The sequence below is a fragment of the Balaenoptera physalus genome (genome assembly GCF_965194825.1).
Source record: "Balaenoptera physalus genome assembly, chromosome: 8".
In the NCBI taxonomy this organism is placed as follows: Eukaryota; Metazoa; Chordata; class Mammalia; order Artiodactyla; family Balaenopteridae; genus Balaenoptera; species Balaenoptera physalus.
In genome coordinates, this window is record NC_138887.1 from 75,980,911 (window position 1) to 76,007,418 (window position 26,508).

The following is a 26,508-nucleotide window of genomic DNA, read 5'->3' on the forward strand; positions in this document are numbered from 1 at the left end:
GTGGCCTGGGGACCTGACCAAGGTTGCTTGGTGAGTCAGGGTGGGGAGAGGGAGAGGACTTGCCATCTCAGGCACCATTCCATCCCCCAGACCTTGCACCTTCTCACCGACGAACACCCCTAAAACCCTCTGGGGTAGGGCCTTCAGTTCTGCAGGATCTCAGGGTCACCTTTGTGATTTCTGAATATTTTGTTCTTTGTTTCTAACTAGCTAGCTGAGGTACAGTTAAGCCTGAACAAAAGCTCCTGAATAGGATTAAAAAGCTTCCTTTGTTTCGTTACCATCAGGCCCATCTTAAGATGATGGGGACTTTTCACCTTGTTCCTCTAGGCTCTAGTTTAAGATACCAATCCCTGGATGACAAGCAATAACTGTGAAAGAAGGATGCATCATTGGGGTTCAGAAGAACAGGCAAGATGCCCTCTGCTTATTTACCACCAACAATAGCAACTCACCTTTCAACTGGGTGGTCCTGAGATTGCCCCTCTGCCTTTTCAGCCCCATCCTTTGGGCTGCATGTTGTGTTGCTTTGGGACTTTGCTCATCAGGGTGCATCAGAATTCCGGCTAACTGGGTTCACAGCAGAAAGATGGTTGAAGGAGGGAGATGACAGCATTATTTGACCTGGACCTAGCAGTCCACTTGGAATGGCATTGGTTCTGGGGCTGCGTTGAAATTCATTCTCTGTTGTGAAGGTAGGCAAGATCTGGGCGATATTGATACTTTTTACACATAGATGACTAAAACTGCTTCCAGCTGGTCCAGGCATCTCTGCTGGGAAATAGGCCACACTCCAGGAGATGTTTCCATTTATACCAGTATGCCAGGCTCACTATGCATCTATCACTAAGCATGGGGGCGGGGGGTGATTCAATTTTCTCTCCCGGTTTTCTTCATGCCAGGAAGATACACTCAAAGTGCACTACTTGGGATGATAAATTATAAAAATCCCAAGATCAAAAAATTTTCTAAACAAGAACAACTTCATCTGAATTATGAGATGCTTTAGTTAATTTCCAAATTCTGTGGCACTGCAGGATTCCCCCTCTTCTCACCCATTCCTAATTCATTTCTTAAAACACAATCTAAATATATCATGGGAGATGCACCATTACTTTCCCTTCTTTCAAGTAATGCATTTTTGTGTAAACATGCTGTTTATGACAGAATCTTTTTTTAAATTAATTAATTTATTTATTTTTGGCTGCATTGGGTCTTCGTTGCTGCGTGCAAGCTTTCTCCAGTTGCAGTGAGTGGAGGCTACTCTTTGTTGCAGTATGCGGACTTCTCATTGCGGTGGCTTGCTGCAGAGCACGGGCTCTAGGCGCGCGGGCTTCAGTAGTTGTGGCTCACGGGCTCTAGAGCACAGGCTCAGTAGTTGCGGCGCACAGGCTTAGTTGCTCCGCGGCATGCGGGATCTTCCTGGACCAGGGCTCGAACCCATGTCCCCTGCATTGGCAGGCGGATTCTCAACCACTGCGCCACCAGGGAAGCCCCTATGACAGAATCTTTTACGGATGCTTTGTGTTGCCTTTGCTCAAGAAAATACATTTTAAGAGAATTCTCCCCAGCCTGGCATGTAATGTTTCATTAGCCAACATAACCTTGTTTATTTGCTTTTTAAAATTTTATTTGGGAAAGGAAATCAATTTGCACCCCTGACACGCTGCCAGGTTCCTGTTTATAAGCACACAATAGGCAGCTTGGAGGGGGCAAAAATAGATAGTTTATGATTTCTGCATTAAGTATGACACAATCTGTATATGAAACCATAGAGGCAACAGTGTTTTCCTGTCCCTGCAGTCACGCTCTGCAGTTTAAGCTTTTTTTTATCAGTGCATTATCCAAGTATGCACGAAATAAGTGGTCCTAATTGTGCTGGGCACTTTAAGCGTGAGGAAGAATTGTCAGAACAAAAAGAGCGCTTAGGTGGGGTTTTTTTTGTTGTTTTTGTTGTTTTTTTTAGAAAACACTTTAAGCATCTGGCTGGGGCTCAGCCCTGTATCTGTGCTGTGCTCTGAGGAAAGCGTCCCTGCAGCATAATTCAGAGTGTCCTCAGGCCCTCTGCTGTCAGAGATTCCGATGGGCTGGGGGGAGATGGGCAGGACCTGAAGCCCAGTGTGCCCGTCATCGAAGAGAATCCCTTCTCCCTCACTCTAGACCCCTCACGGTGATGTGAGGAGATGGTCATCCTCTGGACTTGACCCTCACTCCTGCCTTCTTTGAGTGTCTGTCTGCTTTTCCCTTGCCCAAGATGAAATCATTACCTTATTGGTCCAACATATTCAGGTCCAAAGGTGACCCTAAGATAAAGTTACTCTCTCCACTTCACAGAAATTAAACTCTCTACAATCATCCATTATAGCAGAAAGAGCACTGAATTAGGAAGCAAGCGATCTAGATTCTAGTCCTGTTTCTGCCTTTATTTAGATGTGGGCCACTGGTGTGGTTGCTTCTCCTTCTCTGGCCTCCATTTTCTTCTCTCTAAAATCAAGGAGTTGGATTACAGGGTCTCTGTGGTATCTTTCAACTCGCAAGGTCTGAGAGCAGCTATATATCAGCATCATAGAAATCTTCTCCTGGAACTCGGAGTTTCTCCTATCCTGTCTTCCCAGCCTGCATCTAAGCTGGATCTCCTGTGTTGGGTTTTTCCATCTGTGGTCCTGTTTCTATTCCCGATGAGGTGGAGATAACTTCATCCCTCCTTTTCACTGCCCCAGTTTCCTCTGTTTCAGTAATTATTTTAACTTCCGTGAATCTGCTTTTTCTTTGTTCCTTTTCATGGTCCTAAATTGCCACTGAAACCTAACGCTTAAATCCTGCATAGTTCCGCTGGCCAACAGAGTTAGTGTCTCTTGGCTTACAGACCCTGTGCCTGGAGGCAGGACAGCGTCCCTTTCCGTCCCACCCTGCCATTTGCAGTCAGTCTGAAGCCACAGCCTCTTATTGAATCCCTGAAGTTCTTTTCCAGTTTCTTAAAGTGACTCTTTATTTCACTGAGCTTGTAACAAGATCTAGGTATGCTCTGGATGTGAATTTAGAATGTTCACATGGATGAGTCAAGGAGTGAAGCCAAGTTGGGGTGGGGGAAGCTTGACTACAAGGGGAATCTTTCATTATTCATCTCTGCTAGTGATTAGAGGGCACTATTGGATAGATATAATTGGATCATATCCCAGAAATCAAGATAAAAGACCATAAGCATTTCACCCTCCTCCTTCCAACACTGGCTAAGCAACCCCCTACCCACACTCCACAGCCTCCGCTTGAATTTTGTTCAGTCTGTGCTAAGGCTCTGTGTACTAAAGTTATCTTAGAAAGAGTAAGCACCACTCTGTGTGTGTGGTGTGTGTGTGCATAGAAAGCTTCCCCAAAGCTTGCACGTGCTAGAAAGATAGGTTTTCTGAATTCCCTCTCTGCAAAGATAAAAACTCAGTGTCAATTAGGTCTTTTCCCTCAGCTGCCATTGGAACAGCACTAAAGACCTTTCAGAAGAGTTCTTGACGGTTCTAATCCCAGTAAATGAAAGGGAAGAGAGAAAAGGGAAAGCGGTACCGTTTAACCTTGTCAACACTTCTTCAGATATTGGAGCCTAAACCTCTATCAAATGTGGAGATGTGAAAAGATGTTTGAACGAATGGAGCAACATCCAGGACGAGGCTTGGGGGAGTGGTCTCTTCCTCTGCCAGCAGATGATTAGATTTGATGCCTAAACACTGTCATTGTTCCATTAAAAAGGGGATGGAGAATTAGTTAGCTACCCAGAGAAACCCAGTATTATGTATAAATGCAGAACTTACTTGTAGGCTAAGCTGCTTAACCAGGGTGAAGATAATACAAGCAGTTCAAATACTTTGTCCTTCATCTTTTGCTCTGAATGAATATGCCTTTTACTAATGATTATAAACCTTTAAAATGGCTTTTCATGCTGAGATTCTGTTTAAGTTTCTAAATTCATCTGTAGGGGTTTGAAACTATCTCATAAAGTGACTAGTAAACAATATAGGTATGAAAAGACATATGAAAAGTATTTTTTAATACATAGGCCTATAATCGGGTTTCTTTAAAAGTAACCAGACAACGGATACATATATGTGTATGTATACACACACACACACACACACACACGTATCATCAGCTTAAGGACATGAGCATCAATGCAGAGGAAAAGATGTAGGCCTTTTGTCCAAGGACTCACTTACTAAAAGCTTCTACAATTTGGGTGTGTTTCTTTTCTTTTTCTTTCTTATTTTCTGCATGGCATGGGCTGAGAATCGAATCTGACTTCCCACATGGCAGGTGAGAATTCTGCCACTGAACCACCCATGTACCTGGGTGTGTTTCTTAACGTGGGTCCCTAACTCCCCTGAGATCTCATCTTTGTTTTAGGTTTATAAATATTGTTTCTTAGCCTATCAACTAATCAGTAAATTTGTTCCACCTTAAAGTTGTCAGTGGAGAAGCGTCACAATGGGATGAAAATGAACTCAAGATGGCAAATTATAGAATGTTCAAGTTGCCGAACACCAGGACCCTATAGATTTGGTGTCTGACCACAAGAGTGAAAGGTTGCTGTGGGAGATCACCTAAATACAAATATCTCATTGGCCTTAGTGCTTACTTAGCAAGCCAACCCGTAAGTCCTGACTGTCTAGGGTAGAAAATGCAGCTTCTAAATGGATGCACTTTCATCCCATCCAGTAGCTGGCAGAAAGGAGAGCTGAGCTCAGCACAGTACTGGCGTTATGGTACATAGACACCAGGTGCCAAATTCTTCCCCCTGTGATTCCCACATATGAAGCCGTGCTTATGCCAAGCCCAGTTGTTTCACCAGGAGGAAGGTAGACAAATCGGAAGCTGTGGCCTAAAAGTAAGACCTTGTTTTCAGGGTGTGTAACTGGGTTCAGAGGAGCCCTGCCTGTCCTGGCTCATCTTTGTGGGGTGGAGCTGGCACACGTGGGATGGGTGCGTCTTAGCTCTGCCTTCTGTTGTTTTTATCAACCCAATCATGGTTTGTTAGGCACATGGGTAAATACAGAGCTAGTTCAGTTAGCGAAGTCCTGCCCTTAGATGGTTCAAATGAAAGGAAAGGAAATAAAGGTACAGATAGCAATTTTTTTTTTTTTTTTAAGTTATAGTAGGTTGGGTGGAGTGAAAAATGTCACTGGGTCCCAAACTGGGGTTTCTTATCTTTTATCATAATGTATATATAAATATACATTATAAATAATATATAGAGAGTGTATATATACACACGCTATTCTGTGTGTGTGTGTGTGTGTGTGTGCTTGCAGAGGAACTATCTGAAGAGATATAGTAAAAGATTAATTTTTTCTGCATGTTAGGATGATAGGTAATTTTGTTCCCACTTATTTTTTTCTCATATAAATTTTCTCCATGAACAAGTATATTACAAATACATAGCTTGTAAAGTAAAATAATGCAAGTTTAATTGGAACATAGTTGTACTGCATATTTTCTGATTGTCCATGCAGGCCCATCTCCCCCTTTTCCACTCCGCTGTCTGCCCTGCAAGGCTGACCTGTTTACACCACATGAATGAGCACCTTTAACCTGTGTTTTCCCACTGGATCTGGGCCAATGACCACAGGGGCACCACAACAGGTTCCAGAGAGGGAAGAAGGGGAGCCTGAGGGTCTGTTCTTACAGCTCCTTCAGTTACTCACCTGCTTTGACTAAGGGTCACAGTTCTGACCAGGTGCCCTCTCCACACAGCTCTCTCCTCCCCTGGTCCCGCTAACCTCTTCTCTCCCCTGAGTCCTGGTAACCTCTCCTTTCTCTCACTCCTGGAAGCCTAGGGATGCTAACAGCTCCCTGCTGAAGCTGGGCCCAGGGTACTGCACTATGGCTTGTGCTTCCCTGCACTCTGCCCACAACTTTGCAGCTAGCTCCTCTGCTAATCACTCCTCAAATTACCCATTTTGAGCATGCAGTCTGTTTCCTACTGGGACCCCAAGTGATACAGTAGTCAAACACTCTGAAATTGTGCATTTATCTGTAGTAAGTCTGCTAGATTAACTAAAGCATCAATTTTCTTGTGTGACTAGAATTTTATCAACATTATGAAAGAGTAGGTCTGATGGTATGATGGAGTGAAATGAGATTTTAGAAATCAAGGAATATGAAACCTTCAAGAGACAAATTGTATAGAAAAATGAATTCATGGCTCTTAAGGAAGCGTTTTAAAAACATGAGATCCAAAGGAGGAAAGTCCTAAAAGAGATCCTTGGTGGTCAAAAAAGAAAAAAATAGCCATTGGATTTTTTTTTTGTTTGTTTAACATCCTTATTGGAGTATAATTGCTTTACAATAGTGTTAGTTTCTGCTTTATAACAAAGTGAATCAGCTGTACACATACATATATCCCTGTATCTCTTCCCTCTTGCATTTCCCTCCTTCCCACCCTCCCTATCCCTCCCCTCTAGGTGGTCACAAAGCACCCAGCTGATCTCCCTCTGCTATGCAGCTGCTTCCCACTAGCTATCAGTTTTACATTTCGTAGTGTATATATGTCCATGCCACTCTCTCACTTTGTCCCAGCTAACCCTTCCCCCTCCCCATGTCCTGAAGTCCATTCTCTACATCAACGTCTTTATTCCTGTCCTGCCCCTAGGTTCTTCAGAACCAATTCTTTTTCTTTTGTTTTTTTAGATCCCATATATATGTGTTAGCAAACGATATTTGTTTTCCTCTTTCTGACTTACTTCGCTCTGTATGACAGACACTAGGTCCATCCACCTCACTACAAATAACTCAATTTCATTTCTTTTTATGGCTGAGTAATATTCCATTGTATGTATGTGCCACATTTTCTTTATCCAGTCATCTGTCAATGGACACTTAGGTTGCTTCCATGTCCTGGCTGTTGTAAATAGAGCTGCAAGGAACATTGTGGTACATGACTCTTTTTGAATTATGGTTTTCTCAGGGTATATGCCCAGTAGTGGGATTGCTGGGTCGTATGGTAGTTTAGTTTTTTAAGGAACCTCCATACTGTTCTCCATGGTGGCTGTATCAATTTACATTCCCACCAACAGTGCAAGAGGGTTCCCTTTTCTCCACACCCTCTCCAGCAATTATTGTTTGTAGATTTTTTGATGATGGCCATTCTGACTGGTGTGAAGTGATACCTCATTGTAGTTTTGATTTGCATTTCTCTAATGATTAGTGATGTTGAGCATCCTTTCATGTGTCTGTTGGCAATCTGTATATCTTCTTTGGAGAAATGTCTATTTAGGTCTTCTGCCCATTTTTGGATTGGGTTGTTTGTTTTATTGATATTGAGCTGCATGTGCTGCTTGTAAATTTTGAAGATGAATCCTTTGTCAGTTGCTTCATTTGCAAATATTTTCTCCCATTCTGAGGGTTGTCTTTTCGTCTTGTTTATGGTTTCCTTTGCTGTGCAAAACCTTTTAAGTTTCATTAGGTCCCATTTGTTTATTTTTGTTTTTATTTCCATTTCTCTAGGAGGTGGTCAAAAAGGATCTTGCTGTGATTTATGTCATAGAGTGTTCTGCCTATGTTTTCCTTTAAGAGTTTTATAGTGTCTGGCCTTACATTTAGGTCTTTAATCCATTTTGAGTTTATTTTTGTATATGGTGTTAGGGAGTGTTCTAATTTCATTCTTTCACATGTAGCTGTCCAGTTTTCCCAGCACCACTTATTGAAGAGGCTGTCTTTTCTCCATTGTATATATTCCTGCCTCCTTTATCAAAAATAAGGTGACCATATGTGCGTGGGTTTATCTCCGGGCTTTCTATCCTGTTCCATTGACCTATATTTCTGTTTTTGGGCCAGTACCATACTGTCTTGATTACTGTAGCTTTGTAGTATAGTCTGAAGTCCAGGAGCCTGATTCCTCCAGCTCCATTTTTCTTTCTCAGGATTGCTTTGGCTATTTGGGGTCTTTTGTGTTTCCATACAAATTGTGAAATTTTTTGTTCTAGTTCTGTGAAAAATGCCTTTGGTAGTTTGTTATGGATTGCATTGAATCTGTAGATTGCTTTGGGTAGTATAGTCATTTTCACAATGTTGATTCTTCTAATCCAAGAACATGGTATATCTCTCCATCTATTTGTATCATCTTTAATTTCTTTTATCAGTGTCTTATAGTTTTCTGCATACAGGTCTTTTGTCTCTTTAGGTAGGTTTATTCCTAAGTATTTTATTCTTTTTGTTGCAGTGGTAAATGGGAGTGTTAACTTAATTTCACGTTCAGATTTTTCATCATTAGTGTATAGGAATGCAAGAGATTTCCGTGCATTAATTTTGTATCCTGCTACTTTACCAGATTCATTGATTAGCTCTCGTAGTTTTCTGGTAGCATCTTTAGGATTCTCTAGGTATAGTATCATGTCGTCTGCAAACAGTGACAGCTTTACTTCTTCTTTTCCTATTTGGATTCCTTTTATTTCTTTTTGTTCTCTGATTGCTGTGGCTAAAACTTCCAAAACAATGTTGAATAATAGTGGTGAGAGTGGGCAACCTTGTCTTGTTCCTGACCTTAGTGGACATGGTTTCAGTTTTTCACCATTGAGGACGATGTTGGCTGTGGGTTTGTCATATATGGCCTTTATTATGTTGAGGTAAGTTCCCTCTATGCCTACTTTCTGAAGGATTTTTATCATAAATGGGTGTTGAATTTTGTCGAAAGCTTTCTCTGCATCTATTGAGATGATCATATGGTTTTTATTCTTCAATTTGTTAATATGGTGTATCACATTGATTGATTTGCGTATATTGAAGAATCCTTGCATTCCTGGGATAAACCCCACTTGATCATGGTGTATGATCCTTTTAATGTGCTGTTGGATTCTGTTTGCTAGTATTTTGTTGAGGATTTTTACATCTATGTTCATCAGTGATATTGGCCTGTAGTTTTCTTTCTTTGTGACGTCTTTGTCTGGTTTTGGCGTCAGGGTGATGGTGGCCTCGTAGAATGAGTTTGGGAGTGTTCCTCCCTCTGCCCTGTTTTGGAAGGGTTTGAGAAGGATAGGTGTTGGCTCTTCTCTAAATGTTTGATAGAATTTGCCTGTGAAGCCACCTGGTCCTGGGCTTTTGTTTGTTGGAAGATATTTTATCACAGTTTCAATTTCAGAGCTTGTGATTGGTCTGTTTATATTTTCTCTTTCTTCCTGCTTCAGTCTTGGAAGGTTGTGCTTTTCTAAGCATTGGTCCATTTCTTCCAGGTTGTCCATTTTATTGGCATATAGTTGCTTGCAGTAATCTCTCATGATCCTTCGTATTTCAGCAGTGTCGGTTGTTACTTCTCCTTTTTCATTTCTAATTCTGTTGATTTGAGTCTTCTCCCTTTTTTTCTTGATGAGTCTGGCTAATGGTTTATCAATTTTTTTTATCTTCTCAAAGAACCAGGTTTTAGTTTTATTGATCTTTGCTATTGTTTCCTTCATTTCTTTTTCATTTATTTCTGATCTGATCTTTATGATTTCTTTCCTTCTGCTAATTTTTGGGTTTTCTTGTTCTTCTTTCTCTAATTACTTTAGGTGTAAGGTTAGGTTGTTTATTTGAGATGTTTCTTGTTTCTTAAGGTAGGATTGTATTGCTATAAACTTTCCTCTTAGAACTGCTTTTGCTGCATCTGATAGATTTGGGTCATTGTGTTTTCATTGTCATTTGTTTCTAAGTATTTTTTGATTTCCTTTTTGATTTCTTCAGTTATCTCTTGGTTATTAATTAGTGTATTGTTTAACCTCCATGTGTTCGTATTTTTTACAGATTTTTCCTGTAATTGATATCTAGTCTCATAGCATTGTGGTCAGAAAAGATACTTGATACTATTTCAGTTTTCTTAAATTTACCAAGGCTTGATTTGTGACCCAAGATATGCTCTATCCTGGAGAATGTTCTATGAGCACTTGAGAAGAAAGTGTATTCTGTTGTTTTTGGATGGAATATCCTATAAATATCAATTAAGTCCATCTTGTTTAATGTATCATTTAAAGCTTGTGTTTCCTTATTTATTTTCATTTTGGGTGATCTGTCCATTGGTGAAAGTGGGGTGTTACAGTCCCCTACTATGATTGTGTTACTGTCGATTTCCCCTTTTATGGCTGTAAGCATTTGCCTTCTGTATTGAGGTGTTCCTATGTTGGGTGCATAAATATTTACCATTGTTATATCTTCTTCTTGGATTGATCTCTTGATCATTATGTAGTGTCGTCCTTTGTCTCTTGTAATAGTCTTTGTTTTAAAGTCTATTTTGTCTGATATGAGAATTGCTACCCCAGCTTTCTTTTGATTTCCATTTGCATGGAATATCTTTTTCCATCCCCTCACTTTCAGTCTGTATGTGTCCCTAGGTCTGAAGTGGGTCTCTGGTAGACAGCATATATACGGGTCTTGTTTTTGTATCCATTCAGCCAGTCTTTGTCTTTTGGTTGGAGCATTTAATCCATTTACATTTAAGGTAATTATCGATATGTATGTTCCTATTACCATTTTCTTAATTGTTTTGGGTTTGTTATTGTAGGTCTTTTCCTTCTCTTGTGTTTCCTGCCTAGAGAAGTTCCTTTAGCATTTGTTGTAGAGCTGGTTTGGTGGTGCTGAATTCTCTTAGCTTTTGCTTGTCTGTAAAGGTTTAATTTCTCCCTCGAATCTGAATGAGATCCTAGCTGGGTAGAGTAATCTTGGTTGTTGGTTTTTCCCTTTCATCACTTTAAATATGTCCTGCCACTCCCTTCAGGATTGCAGAGTTTCTGCTGAAAGATCAGCTGTTAACCTTATGGGGATTCCTTTGTATGTTATTTGTTGTGTTTCCCTTTCTGCTTTTAATATTTTTTCTTTGTATTTAATTTTTGATAGTTTGATTAATATGTGTCTTGGCGTGTTTCTCCTTGGATTTATCCTGTATGGGACTCTCTGTGCTTCCTGGACTTGATTAACTATTTCCTTTCCCATATTAGGGAAGTTTTCAACTATAATCTCTTCAAATATTTTCTCAGTCCCTTTCTTTTTCTCTTCTTCTTCTGGGACTCCTATAATTTGAATGTTGGTGCGTTTAATGTTGTCCCAGAGGTCTCTGAGACGGTCCTCAATTCTTTTCATTCTTTTTTCTTTATTCTGCTCTGCAGTAGTTATTTCCACAATTTTATCTTCCAGGTCACTTATCCGTTCTTCTGCCTCAGTTATTCTGCTATTGATTCCTTCTAGAGAATTTGTATTTTCATTTATTGTGTTGTTCATCATTTTTTTTTTTTTTTTTTTGCTCTTTAGTTCTTCTAGGTCTTTGTTAAATGTTTCTTGTATTTTCTGTATTCTATTTCCAAGATTTTGGATCATCTTTAGTATCATTATTCTGAATTCTTTTTCAGGTAGAGTGCTTATTTCCTCTTCATTTGTTTGGTCTGGTGGGTTTTTACCTTGCTCCTTCATCTGCTATGTGTTTCTCTGTCTTCTCATTTTGCTTAACTTACTGAGTTTGAGGTCTCTTTTCACAGGCTGCAGGTTCGTAGTTCCCATTGTTTTTGTTGTCTGCCCCCAGTGGCTAAGGTTGGTTCAGTGGGTTATGTAGGCTTCCTGGTAGAGGGGACTAGTGCCTGTGTTCTGGTGGATGAGGCTGGATCTTGTCTTTCTGGTGGGCAGGTCCTCATCTGGTGGTGTTTTGGGGTGTCTGTGACCTTATTATGATTTTAGGCAGCCTCTCTTCTAATGGGTGGGGTTGTGTTCCTGTCTTGCTAGTTGTTTGGCATAGGGTGTCCAGCACTGTAGCTTTCTTGTCATTGAATGGAGCTGGGTCTTGGCGTTGGGATGGAGATCTCTAGGAGATTTTTGCCGTTTGATATTATGTGGAGCTGGGAGGTGTCTGGTGGACCAATGTGTTGAACTCGGCTCTCCCACCTCAGAGGCACAGGCCTGACACCCGGCTGGAGCACCAAGACCCTGTCATCCACACAGCTCAGAATAAGAGGGAGAAAGAAAGAAAGAAAGAGAGAGAGAGAGAGAGAGAGAGAGAGAGAGAGAGAGGGAGAGAGAGGGAGAGAGAGAGAGAGTGAGAGAGAGAGGGAGAGAGAGCACGTTAAAAACTATACTAAAAAGAAAAAAAAAAACAACACAAATGGACAGACAGAACCGTAGGACAAATGGTAAAAGCAAAGCTATACAGACAAAATCACACACAGAAGCATACACATACACAATGACAAAAAGGGAAAAAGGGAAAAAAATATATATATCATTGCTCCCAAAGTCCACCTCCTCAATTTGGGGTGATTCGTTGTCTATTCAGGTATTCCACAGATGCAGGGTACATCAAGTTGACTTTGGAGATTTAATCCGCTGCTCCTGAGGCTGCTGGGAGAAATTTCCCTTTCTCTTCTTTGTTCGCACAGCTCCTGAGGTTCAGCTTTGGATTTGGCTCCACCTCTGCGTCTAGGGCGTCTGTTCTTTGCTCAGAGAGGACGGAGTTAAAGGAGCAGCTGCTTCAGGGGCGCTGGCTCACTCAGGCCATGAGGAGGGAGGGGTACGGAGTGTGGGGCGAGCCTGCAGCGGCAGAGGCCGGCGTGACGTTGCACCAGCCTGAGGCGTGCCGTGTGTTCTCCCGGGGAAGTTGTACCTGGATCACAGGACCCTGGCCGTGACGGGCTGCACAGGCTCCCGGGAGGGGAGGTGTGGATAGTGACCTGTGCTTGTTCACAGGCTTCTTGGTGTCTGCAGTAGCAGCCTTAGCATCTCATGCCCGTGTTTGGGGTCCGTGCTGATAGCCGCGGCTCATGCCCGTCTCTGGAGCTCATTTAGGTGGTGCTGTGCATGCCCTCTCCTCGCGCACCCCGAAACAATGGTCTGTTGCCTCTTCGGCAGCTCCAGAGTTTTTCCCGACTCCCTCCTGGCTAGCTGTGGTGCACTAGCCCCCTTCAGGCTGTGTTCACGCAGCCAACCCCAGTTCTCTCCCTGCGATCCGACCGAAGCCCAAGCCTCAGCTCCCAGCCCCTGCCCGCCTCTGCAGGTGAGCAGACAAGCCTCTTGGGCTGGTGAGTGCTGCTCGGCACGGATCCTCTGTGCGGGAATCTCTCCGCTTTGCCCTCCACACCCCTGTTGCTGCGCTCTCCTCCATGGCTCTGAAGCTTCCCCCCTCTGCCATCCGCAGTGTCTGCCCACAATGGAGCTTCTAGTGTGTGGAAACCTTTCCTCCTTCACAGCTCCCTCCCACTGGTGCAGGTCCCATCCCTATTCTTTTGTCTCTGTTTTTTCTTTTTTCTTTTGCCCTACCCAGGTACGTGAGGAGTTTCTTGCTTTTTGGGAGGTCTGAGGTCTTCTGCCAGCGTTCAGTAGGTGTTCTGTAGGAGCTGTTCCACATGTAGATGTGTTTCTGATGTATTTGTGGGGAGGAAGGTGATCTCCACGTCTTACTCTTCCGCCATCTTGAAGCTCCTCCAGCCATTGGATTTTTTGTGTATTTTTCTTTTCTTGAATTCTTGTTTGAAGAATAAGGATCAGAAATGGTCTGGTGCTTTTGCATTGAAATGAGTGAGCGAGGAATGGATGTTATGAATGGGAATGGATGGATGAAGTAAGGGAAATGTGGACTCACGGAGGCAGAGTTGTAATAGCAAACAGAGTGGCCAGGCCTCAGACATAGGCCTCACTGGAAGGTAATGTTTGAGCAAACTTTTGGAAAAAGTGAGGGAGGTAGCCATGCGGATAATGTGAAGAAGCTTTCCAGCCTGTGGGAGCAGTGGCACCAAGGCTCCCATGTGTTAGCAGAACCTCAGGGAGGTCAGTGCAAGTCTGGAGCAGAGTGAATAAGATGAGAGGGTGGTAGGAAATGAGGTCACAGTGATGGGTGATATCTCGTAGGTTTTGGGACGTACCTTGCAGGCACTGTAAACATGGAAACCATCTCATTGACCCCCATTGCACTTCTCTGGACACCTAAGGATCCAGAGAACCCAGGTTCCCAAAATTTTTAACAATGGGCTCTTAATATTCAGACAGGATTTCCAGAAGCTTCTTTGGGGATTGTCATCTCTAGTTGTGGCCAGTTACCCTGCGCTACATATGTGCTGTTTTGTTCGCTATGGTCAAGAGAAAAATGTTATCTCTTTATATCAGGATTTCATCAAATAAGACAGACTGAATTGCTCACCAGTCGCCTCTGTTGCATTATGCATTTGGGTTTTGCTCTAAGATTTAAACACCAGTAGCTAAGATTCAGTTTCCTTGGAAGCAATGGCAGTTCAAGGGTACTTATCCAACAGCCACTTTCCAGGATAGAAATATGCTGCTTAATTAATATCGATCATTAGAACAGCCTCGTAGGAACTTAGGTTTGTGAAGTACTAAACAATTTACAAAGTAAGGCCACTCATGGAGAGCCACCTGACGGGTTCCACCAGCAGCACAATGAAGTGCAAGCCTCTTCATTCACTATTGTTTCAGAGGAGAAAGTCTATCTTGTTGCACATTTTCCTTCCCACTGAGGATCACATTTCTATTTTATGTTCAGAGAGCATAATGTTGCCAAATATTCAGGAATGCAGATGCCCAACCAGTGCTCCAGGCAGGGGAGTTTTGAAGCAAATTCATTTTAGTGGGCCAGCCCTACCTTCCAGCTCTTTTGGCCGGGAGAGAAGAGCTGAGGAATGGGGGCCTGGGAAAGGCAAGGGAGAGTCTCTCCTCAGACCTGTGCTGTATCATTAGCAGCTTTCAAGAGAGCGCTCCCTTTATACTTCTGGTCATTAAGCAAGTACTTGATTTTCTTTGAAATGGTGAAGAAATAGACCTCAGCATCCCTGTGGTAGTTTTACGTGCACTCTTACTTTTAGTACTTTTACATTTCCTGGTAAGGAAGGGAGAGAAATTTGTTTAGTGATTCTAGAATGGACCACTTGCCTCCTGCACAGCCGTACCACGTGCTCAGTGTGACTTCTCAGCATTTCCCTGTGTGCTCAGTGCTGCTTTCATGATATTAAAGCCCCTTTTCTTCCTTATGCCACACAGAAGCGCGAGCCTGGCAATGCCATTGGTGCCATCTACTTACCTTTCCTGTACCTGCCTCAGGACCCCAGTGTTTTGCTTGTTTCTAATCATTTCACTTTGGCTTTTTTGGGTCTGTTTTCTAGTTGCTAAGGAAGGCCCGTCTTGCCTCGCTTCAACCAGGGCTTGAGTTGACCAGATACCTGGCGGTTTGAGGAGACTGCTGAGCTGTGTTCTGGCCTTTGTGTGTTGATAGGACGTATGAGGACTCAAACCCACAAATGTTCCCTCTTTATATCTTAGGCTTAAGATGACCGTGTGCCCAACTTAGACAAGAGGAAATTGTAGACTGATGGCTCTTTTTTTCCGTATCATTATCTCGGAAATCATAATTCATGTATCCATTCAATCATTGGTCATCTAGTTCTGTGCCAGGCATGGAGCTTAGGCACTAGCGATGGAAGAGAAAACGAGGCAGGCACTGTCCCTGCCTTCCTGGAATTTATAATATGGTGAACTAGAAATAGGAAGTTACTGTGTGATCAGGATAAGAGGTGATAAAGCTCTGGAACTTGTGGGAAAACAAAGAAAACAGCTATGGGAATCGTTATGGAGGTAGAATCAACAAACTAAAGAAGTTAAGAAAGATCATGTGCTTAATGGTGGATCAGTTGCAAACCCAGACCTGTTGACTAGCCCTTTGCCCTCCAGACTGTGGTCTTATCAGCTCTAGGTGATGCGTCTTTCCCTCTTTCTAGTGTGTGTGTGTGAGAAGGTATTTTTCTGACTCATTTGTTTTTCATCCCCTTCTTTCCCTGGATTTCCATATTCCCTCTAAACTGTAGTTCCTCCAGGAGAGTGCCTACTTTTCCTTTTTTGTCTTTCCACAGTATTAGTTACACTTACTATGTATTTTCTCAGCAAACATCTATGTGACAGGTGACAGGCATTGTATTAGGCCCTGAGGACAATGATATGAAATCACACCCTGTCCCTGTAACCAAAGTGTTCACAGCTAGAAGGGGAAAACTGACCTGAAGTGTATAAGTAAATGTACCCATGTGTTATAGGAGCTTTGAAAGGAGTATGTATGGGATAAGATGGAGGACAGAGGAGTGGTTAATTAATTATAATATGGTGACATGGAAATAATGATGACAATTACACATTGTGATGTGATATAAAGGCAAGGATTGGGGTGCTGAGGTAGAAAATAACAGGGGGATGGATATCTCTAGCTAGGGAGGTAGTGTTAGCATTGGTAGTAATCATGATAATAATAATTATAATAATGGTTACTAACACTTATTGGACATTTAATGTGTCCAACATTGCACTCAGCTCTGTATTTACATTACTTAAATTAATCTTTATAAAAATCTTACAGGGTAGGGTTGTTCCTATGTGACAAATGAGAAAAATAAAGAAAGAGAAGCTATAAACTTGCTCAAGATCACACATCATTCATTTCTTCACCGAATAATTGAATTTATTGCACATCTACGAAGTGCATGACACTGGCTGTTCTGAGATGAACATGGACTATTCCCTCCTCCAAGTTTCCTGGAGGAAACATTTGTGAAAATAAGTCAGGCTTTCTAGTGGAGGTGTGGACAAGGCACTGTGGGAGAGCAGAGCAGGGAACTAACGGGGCCAGAAGGAGTGGGGGAAGGCTTCATAGAGGAGGGAGCGTCGGAGCTGGATCTTGATGAATTAATTGACTGCAGAGAGGAAGTGCTATGTGCAAAGGTGAAAAAGAGACATGAAATGGTGTGGGATAGTCAAGAAGCATTGAGGTCTGTGTGTATGAGTGGTAGGGGAGGGGATGGGGAGGATGGGTTGCCAGGAGGTGATGTGGGAAAGATTGATGGGGACCAGTTTGTAAAAGGCTGAAGTCAACGGGAAGGTACACGTAGGAGGTCATGGATGGCCAGCAGAAGTGTTTAAGTAGGCTGGTGCCATGATGGAATGCACAGCTTTCTGGAAGAAGATTCTTGAGAAATGAGGAACCTTACCAGTTAGCAGTACAATGTACAGTATCATTTTCAGTGGAGTTAGATGAATTTCTAACTTCCAGGATATCTGTATATACAGCAGCCCCAGAAATTTGCTCCACGTAATTCTAGTAACCTGAATGAAGTCCTAGTGCCATTTCATTCGTTCTATCCCATAAGATGATATTTAGCAGAAGCAACCAAGACAGTAACGTGGGAGATAAGAGCAGAGACACGGACAGTCCAGGGCACTGAGAATCTGAACAGGAAGGAGCAGGATCTTGGAGAGACACCCCAAAACTGTTTCTCACAGTCAAGGGTGGCACCTGAGAAGACATTTATTGTCTTGAGCATTTTACTACAGTACTAAATGAATAGCTATAAAATGCTTACAGGGATGCTTCAGGGCTCTGCTGCCTCAAACCCAGTATTAGAAAGGATAACAGAGGTCTGGGATTGGAGGAGAGCATGGGCCAGTCAGACGGATCTTGCTGCTCTGTATCCTGCAGACTCACGTCTAGAGCCCCAGTCAGGGGGACTGCCTGCTTCCTGGAAATGTGTGAGTGGGCTAAGGCCACTGAGGGTTACGTCAGTGTGCGAGCTGCCTTTCTACCCATTGCAAGGGAAGTTGCCTTAGAAGTTGAACTTGATCCAGACGTCAGAGAAATGATCTCTTTCTCAGGCTTTCCCTGAGCTCTTGGAACTCTTAAGGAAGGTGAGCTAACATCAAAGAGTGAGCTAGTGATGGTTGCTTGTTTGTTTTGGTAATTTGATAAAAGTATTGATCAACACTTTTTGAACTACAGCCTTCCCTCCCTAATTCTAATCTGCACTATTCATTGTAAATCAGTTTAGAAATGCCTATGCAGCCAACATGACCTTGAGACAAGGGTCGCTAATCAGTCACTTTGAAATGAATTAATGGTGTATTCCCAGGCTTTGCTAGGTGTGAAGACAGTGGTGATGACATTGATCCAAATTAATGGTATGATAGATAGACTGTAGTTCTCAGGATCACATACCAGCATCAGTTAATAACTTCTTTTAATGTCCATAGAAAGGATATCAGGTATACTTCATTTTTTGCCGTGTCACTTTCCGCTAGAAAATATTTTTACAGAGAGACTATAGAGGCAGTGTGGCTTAGTAGGTAACAGCCTGGATTCTGAAGCCAAACTGCCTAGTTCCGAGCTTCTCCACTTACTGGTTGTGTGACTTTGAGGACTCTTAACCTCTCTGTGCCTCAGTTTCCTCATCTGTAAAATGGGGATAATAATCATACCAAACTCCTAGGCTGATGATAAGGATTAAATGAGTTTTCTGACATATGGTTATGCTGTATAAGTGTTAGCCATTATTTATAATATTTCCATTAATATCAGTCATAGGGAGTAGCCACCCAGAATGAACCATTACTCTCTGAGCTTCACATTCTGAACTTTACTAAAAGGAAAGAAGTACACATTTGCTGTCAGGCACTATGGTGGAACATTTGTTATCTCATGTGAAACTCTACAATCTGGTCCATTAGATGATTATCTCCATTTTAAAGATGAGGAAGGTATGGCTCAGAGAACTTAAATAACATGCCCCAGATGATATAGAGCTGAAGTGAACTTGAGCCCAATTACAGTTCTCTCATGTTTTCCTTCTGTACTTTTGTTCCTTTTAGAATTCTCCAGGGATAAGTAGCAAACTCTGAAAAAGCAGAATTAAAAGTGCATGTCAAAGCTGGCATTTTCACAGTACCCTGTGCTGTCTTCTCCCTTCCTCTCCTGCAGAGGTTGCCTGAGATGGTGTCTTATCTTATGTGGTCCATCTTGCACTGTGTGACTATGCTCAGGAGAGAGAGGCAGCCTGCGTGTCCCCTGGTCTCCCCCAGCCCCCTGCCTTGCCTCCTCTGATACCTCACTGGTTCCTCTGTCATGGAGCAGCCCACCCTCTCAGTAAGATTCAAAACACTCCTACTGTTCCAGCTCCCGAGAGCACCAGAAAGGAGTCAACACCCTCTAGAATCCCTCCTACACCTCCAGAGAGCCTAGTGCCTTCCAGAAGGTTAGAACCTTTGTTATTCTGTGAAAGTCTCAGACATCTTTTGGATGCAGTTCCTCGATGTTTACATCTGGGAAGTTCTGAAAGTCTTCATAACTGCCCGGGCATCATTAAGATGCAGACAATTCTAAGACTGCACAACTCAGCTTGTAAACACATGTCGGGATGACCCTGGCTCCTTATAGAGAAACTTATAAAGTTACTACACCTTGGCAGTTGGAAAGAATGTAGATTTGAAGATAACATTTTGGTACTTCATGGGAATCAACATCATTTGGCCTCTATGCTCCAATCTTCACTTTCATTTGTGGTCCACCTCCCTTCATCCTTCATTACCACACCCTAAAATTATAGTTGTTTGTAAGAGCATGGACTTAACATTCATATACATCAGGTTGTTTTCTGCATATTGTATTCCAAGCCCATGCATGCAGGACAATTACCACTCTACCTCCAGCTCACTGACTATGCAATCAAGACTCATTATTACCCTGGTTCTCATCCCATTCACGCCCTTTATGTCTCAGAACAACAGTGAATGGAGAGCAAGGTATATTGCAGGGCATGAAGGGAATAAGAAGGCCAAGGACGTGGGGATAAATCTGAACTAAGGAGGGGAAAATTTAGGTGAAGATGGTTTGTCTGAGGAGCTTTATCATCTTTGATGTTTGAGAAATTTTACTTTTTGTTAGATCTGTTTCTTGAATCATGATCCTTGGGTCTGATGGAAAACTATAATTTTTGGAAGGCTTATTTCTGCAAAAGCTTATGGTTATGGAGAAAAATCAATGTTTGTAGGCCCATGAATCAGAGTCTAAGAAGTCTGTTTGGATATTTAGTGTCTCATAAAATGTAACATAGAAAGACTTGTGGAGTATCAGAGCTGTAAAAGATCATGGAGACCATGATCCACCCCCCTCCTTTTAGTGATGAGGCTGTGAAGCCAAGGGAAGCTGAATGATTTACGCAGGTTACATGGCTACAAGGAGGGTTAGAGAGACTGAAGTAGAAGAGACCTCCTGACTCCTAAACCAGTATATTTTCAGCATTATCACACGTTACTAATCATTTGGAAGCATTTGAACCAAAGTATGAACCGTGTATTATGAGAGAATCTTAGCAAGAAGAGACCTTGGAGGTCATCTAGTGCCATCTCCCTCCTGATGCAAGAATCCTCTTGGTGACATTAACAGATGGCACTACTCCCTACTGATGCTAGGAAGCTTAGCACTTTATAAGGCAACTTGTTTTATCTTTGGCTATCCCTACATATTGGTAAATTTACCCCAACAAAAGGTCGAACTTCTATTTTTAAAGCAGCAGTCCAGAAGGAGTGAGTGTGGCCAAAGGGTAATGGAATGGTATTAGTGATGGTGTAGAGTTTTACTCTTTTTGTCTTAAAATAAGGATAATAATGCCTATCTTGTAGGGTCAGTGTGAGGATCAGAGGTGCAGTTTATAAAGCATCTGCCATAATAGCTGCTTCAATAGGTACTCAAATTTTAGTTATTGTTGGCTTTTGTCATCATGATCCCATTTTTTGAAATTATGCCCTCTGGAGCAACGTAGACTATGTCTAATCCCGCAAATATTTGAAGGCAGTTAGCATGACCTCTAAGCCTTCTTTTCTTCAGACTAAATATTCCCTGATTCTTCTACCATTCTTCCTGTGATGCATTTTGGATGCCTCCATTGCTTTCATTCCCTCCTATTTGTCAATTTCCCCCTTAAACTGTGGTGGCCAAATGTGGTCAGTCTGATGTGCTTGACAGTGGAATAATTACATCCCTTGATCTGGACATCGCACTTCTCCTACAGCAACCTAGATTTATGTTAGCATTTTTGGAGGCCAGATCACACAGTTGGCTCACGTAAAACCTTGTTCTACTATCCAGAATGTTAGCGACGTCTCCCAACATTGTGTCAACCACAGATTTGACAAGCATGATTTTTACATCTTCATCCAAGTGGTTGATAAAAATGTTGAACAAGAAAAGGCCAAAGGCTGAGCCTCCAGGAACACCTCAGATCCTTCCCTGCATATTGACATCCAACCGCTGGTTGGTGACATTGTTTCACCAGCTCCAAGTCTACTCACCTATGCTAACAAAAATAACTCAGCAAGATATAGTCATTCTTTGTGTTTTTGAAATTGGATATTTACTTTATTTAAAGATAAAATGCCATTCTTTTATCAAGGAAGACAGGTTTTGAACCCATAATTGGGAAAATGTGAACTCAGAAGTAATTTCATGTTTGAGTTACTATGTAATGCTGAAAGAAAAAAAAAAAACAAAAAACTTCTCTAAATGTGAAATGATAATGCTTGCTTAAATTTGTTTATTTTTCCAAAATGTTTCGAAATTATTCTCTGGGTCTGGGGGAAGGAGGCTGGAGAATTTGCAGATTTCATGCGTTGGGGAGAAAGGAGATTTTTGAAATATTAGGATATAACTTTCAAGAGCTTTTTCCATCTCTGGTGGAGATCACAGAAACAAAGAGATCTCTTAAAAATGTTGGTGGGGGAGGGTGTGAAGTATATCCTAGATAGTCTTTTTTATTCTTTTTAATGGTTCTCAGAGAAGAGTCTTAACTTTTTGAGGGGAGAGTTATTTCTCTCTCTCATTTAACATGCTTTATGCTGAAGAAATCAAACCAGTGTCTTTGCACCAGGTTTCAAAATTTTTGAACCAAGTTTTTCTTGGTTTCCATGGTGGAGATAAAGAATGGTTATGGACATCCCATGTGAGCCAAAGTGCTCAAAGACTTGAAGCTCGTTTCTTGGTATCTTCCTTGAAGGGCTCGTTTAATGTTTTCTCAAAGGCTTTACTTTCTAATCTACGTTCCACGTTTGTGGTTTTCTTCTTAATTCTGATCCTCTCTATTTCTCTACCCCATAATCAAACAAGTATGTTAACATCTAACATATCTTACATCTTTTATTGTGATCATGCTTTGAGATTTCAAGGTAAATAGACAAAAGAGTTAGCATTCTCAAAAATCGCCCAGGGAATAAAAGGTAAGATTTCATTATACTGAATATCCTAGGAATGTCATTTTATAATTTACTCATTCTCTCACTATTTACTGCATGCCTACTGTGCCAGGCAATGATCTGGGCCACGGAGACTCAATGGGGAGTAAAGTTGTACTTAGTCCCTTCTCTCATTGTGCTTATATTCTGGAGGGAGAAACAGATATTGATTAAATAACCGAAGACAATTGTAAACTTGTGAAAAGTGCTATGACGGAGGGGGAGAGGGTGCCCCTCATTGGAGAGGTCAGGGAAGGCTTTCTCACATGATGCTTAGTTTGTGATTTGAAGGTGGAGTCTGGGGAAGAGTACAGGTAGCAGAAAACAGCATATTCAGCTCTGTGCTGAAATGGAGCATCTTCAGTATGAGAGCAGGAAAATTCATGCAGGTGGAGTGAATCGCAGAGAGCCAGAGTGAAGGTGGTGTGAGATGAGCAGGGGAGGTAGGAAGGGTGTCATACAGGCCTTGGAGGTCACACTGAGAGTGCTGTCGGGGTCTTCTGAACCATGAGAAGCCACCTAAGAAGCATGGAGAGGGTGGGCCATGTAGCTGGATTTGTGTGCGATGAGATCAGTTTTGCCTTTTGAAAGGATGACTGTGGCTGTATTATGGGAACGAGGAGGAAGGGAAATCAAGTGAATGACAAGGGACCAGTTAGGAGAGCACTTGTTTAATCCAGGAAAGAAGATGGTGGTTGGGTGGAAGTTGGTGGAAAAAGAGATAGAAAGAGAAGGATGCTTACATTGAATTTATGGTACTTGGGGACTACATGTGGGGGTGATAGAAAAGAGGTGCCAAAGGAGGGTTCAGACATTTTATATTATTGTTTGTGAACTTAAAGAGAATATTATTTTTAAAATTGTATAGCTCTATTGGTAACTTTCACTAGCACAGCACAACAGGAATAATAAAAAGAGAGTCAGAAATCCTTCTGTGCCTCAGATCTATTATTGACAAAGTAGGTGACTGTGAACAGGATGAAAAATTTCAAATATCTTTAAGGATCTAAACACTGGAAAAATAATACTTACAATGTTTACTTCCTCACAACCTCACTAAGACCTAGAGAAATAAGTTTGTGAAGGTTCACTTTTGAAAGAAATAACGATTATCTTTACTTTCGCTATTACTTTTAGTTTGATTCTCTACGCCCCTAGATCCTACAAAAAGAACTCAAGCATATCCCTGTGCTGCCATCCCAATACAAATCACCATTTCCTTTCATCTCAGTTTAACCAGCCACAATATTTTCCCACGTCAGAAAAACCTTCCAGTATATAAGGGGAGCCTTTGGATCATGTGTGTGTGTCTAAGCCTGTTCATGCCTTTGGGATCTCAAGACAACAGTCGGCTTACAGTCTAAGCCAGGTGCCCAGTTGCCATCTGGGCTCCTGACAAGCTGTGTGGTCAGGGTATAGAAATCAGAAACCTGGGAAAGGTGCAGTGTGATGGGCACAGGCACCCCCAATACCATATATGTTATCACCATCATTTTACCCAGAGTGCAGGAAATCTGTTCTTTACAGAAGAACTTCAAAGAACCACTACTAGTAGTCCTGGGTAACATTTTTTTTTTTTTTTTCTTTGCCAAAGCGCAGACAGATAGATATTTTTCCTCTAGTAAATTGCTAGTGACGCTCCATTTCTTTCCTGTCATCCTCAACCCATTGTCCAACTGACCTCTCAGATTTCCCTACCCTTCAAGGCTGAAGGGCTGTACCTGGCTGTTTCCAGAGGCCCACTGACTTATGTTGCTTTGCCCTGAACTTTCTTTTTCTCTTCTAGGTTCTGAATTTCTCACATTTCAGCCCCACCATGTTGATCAGCCCTCTTCTGCCTCAGTGTGAATCCTCTCTTGTTGTCCCATTGACATTCTTTTCTAGGAAGAGCTGTCTTTTCACCCAGCTTTATCATGCATATTTTACCTTACTTTTGAATTTTAAACAAAGAAACCTTCATTCAAGTCATCAGAAATAAATACATGATATTAGGTCTCTCAAGTGACTCAGTTGTGTCATTATTTTCTTCACTACTTTCATGCAGTGTTTGTTTACTAACTGCCTACTGTGCTCTAAGCACCATGGATAGAATAATGAATACAAACATTCTATATTCTTGAGGAAAAGACAATGAACAAGTAAACAGACGAGAAATCATTGTCAGTATTCCATTATTCCACCAAATTGTTAGAGATTGATTTTATGGAAATACAGCAGAGTTGTAACTCTCACTCTTGTCATTGGATCCCAGACACCCTGTTGTCTTTTCCAGTCGTTCATCCTCAGTCCCCAGGTTGTTGAGCTTGGGTCATGAGTACCCAGATTATGATTTGGAAAAGTAGTTTCCTGGAAAAAAAAAAAAAGAGGTGGTTAGTCTTATAGGGCTGAAAAAGAAAAAATAACAAGTGTGTTTGTTATTCAAAGCAGGGTGCTGAATGGCTCTTCGCTAAATCATAGTATTATGCACTTACCACAGAAATCATTTTCAAATGCAATATATATCACACCAAGTCAGAGCAGATATGCACTAAACATCCCTGATGTAAACCTCCCATTGGGATGGCGGCGGGGTGATTAGCGAACTTCCAGGTATTTTCTTATGTGCTTTCCTCTTAAGGTGAGTAGTTACTTTTCATCTCATCGTAGCTGTAATTTGTAACAAAGATAAATGGACCCATGGCTTGCCAGAAGCCATAACTCTGTATTTAGTTGACATGACCAGATTCCCCATTTTGGCCTTTGAGAGCTTGAGAGTAGACTGAAGCATTCACCTCTTCTGACCCTTTTCCCTCTGTCTTCTGTCTTCTTTGGGCAGAATATCTCGATGCATAACACCGTTGGTGGGGCCATGGTGGGGCCTGGAGCTCACCAGCTTGGCAGCACCCGGATGCCCAACCATGACACCAGCGTTGTGATTCAGCAAGCCATGCCGTCACCCCAGTCCAGCTCTGTCATCACACAGGCACCTTCCACCAACCGCCAGATCGGGTAAGGAGACCTCCTCGGCTGTCTCTGGGTCCTGGCTGGAGCTCAGGAAATGTTCTAGACTTTCTCCTAGTTTCTAGTCCTCAGGTTGGATAAGACAGAAGTTGGTTTTCCTGGCTGGTGTGATATTGCCTAGAGCTCAGAGTGATGTTTTTGATGGGAGAAGGGAAGAGGGATTCTCTGTTTGGTGGAAGCTCTTTGACCCTGACTTTGGGGAGAAGAGCAAGTCATTCTGTGTCATTGTTTCTTCAAACAAGATTCTTGAACTTCAAGATGACCATGGGGAAACCCCATGGATGTTGAGAGCAGAGCATAGTTCTCAGGACAAATGCTTGAGGATGGCGGAGGGAAGTGTCACCTGCCCAGCCTCCTCCCTAACAGAGTATGTCCCTCCATTCCTAAGATCTAAGCCCATCACCTGTGTCTTTGGTGTATTTCCATGGTCCTCCTTCCCTCTGATCATTTCTTCTGTGCTTCTCTTCCTTTTTAATACCTTCTCATTAGCTCTCCTCTCTCTCCATTGGTCCATATTCATTCCTGGAGTAGACAAAACAAAGAAAGCAGGCCCTATCCCTCTCATTTATGTAAAAAAAGACAACACTGAGGCATTGAGAAAAATAGGTAGAATGCCCCCAGACTCTGTGTATTATGGGATGGAAAGAGAGCTCACTTCTGAGTATCAGGTGATAGCTCTCGGCCCTTGTTACTCAGAGTGTGGTCTGAGGACCGGCAGCGTGGGTATTACCCAGGCGCTTCTTAGAAATGCCGAATCTCTAGCCCAGCTTCCTTCTCTCCAGAATGAGGATGGTATCTCTCCTTTCCACCCTCACAAGAGTAAAGTGAAAAGGAAATAAAAGATTTAAGAGTGCTTGGGATCTTAGAAAGAAGAGGTAGTAACTTAAGCCAAAGAGCTATGATAAATTTATGTTGCTGGATGCTGAGAACTGCTTGCTCTCTGTTCCCAGAATTGTCTGTTTAAAATAGGAAAGGGAGCTTGCTGTGTTTGGTATATGCATCAGAATTTAGTTTGAATATTCCATTGAATAATAGATACAGTGATTTTAAGAAAAATATTAGAAGCTGTCCCACTATTTGTCAGTCTGTCTTTTCCATTCCTTGTTTTAAATGCTTGTAAGAATTCCACGCCAACAGGGAGCACTAGGGACAATGGCTTATCCCTCCTTAGAATGCTCTAGAAAGGGTACCTTGTCTCTCACATTTCTCAACTCATCAGGATGGGTTGTGACATATGAAGATGAATCTTAACAAATGAAAGTTGTGGGTGATGACTATTCTGTGAGTTTGCCATGGGTACATTTGGTTTCCCATTCAAGAAACAGAAAATTAATCTGGCCATTTGAATGCTTGGCTTTGTTGGAAGAAGCCAATGCTAAATTCGCAAGTGTCTCTGTTAAAGATTTCTTCTCTTCTCAAATGACTATGGGAGCAAATGTTGCATCACCTAAAGCAAGAACCTATGATATACTAAGA

General features: G+C 42.0%; 1 protein-coding gene and 1 long non-coding RNA gene across 11 annotated transcripts in view; one reads left to right on the forward strand and one right to left on the reverse strand.

Moving 5' to 3' along the window:
* Window positions 1-26,508, forward strand: part of CREB5 (cAMP responsive element binding protein 5) — a 409,265-nt gene that overhangs the window by 132,061 nt on the left and 250,696 nt on the right. For all 10 annotated transcript variants that reach the window (XM_082471925.1, XM_082471926.1, XM_082471931.1 and 7 more), the window contains one exon: window positions 24,848-25,020. In XM_082471925.1, coding sequence (XP_082328051.1) covers window positions 24,848-25,020 — 173 coding nt within the window. The remainder of the gene's footprint in view (window positions 1-24,847; window positions 25,021-26,508) is intronic.
* The window catches only part of LOC309665637, a 272,096-nt gene that overhangs the window by 67,646 nt on the left and 177,942 nt on the right, over window positions 1-26,508 (reverse strand). The gene's annotated exons all lie outside the window — the stretch shown is intronic.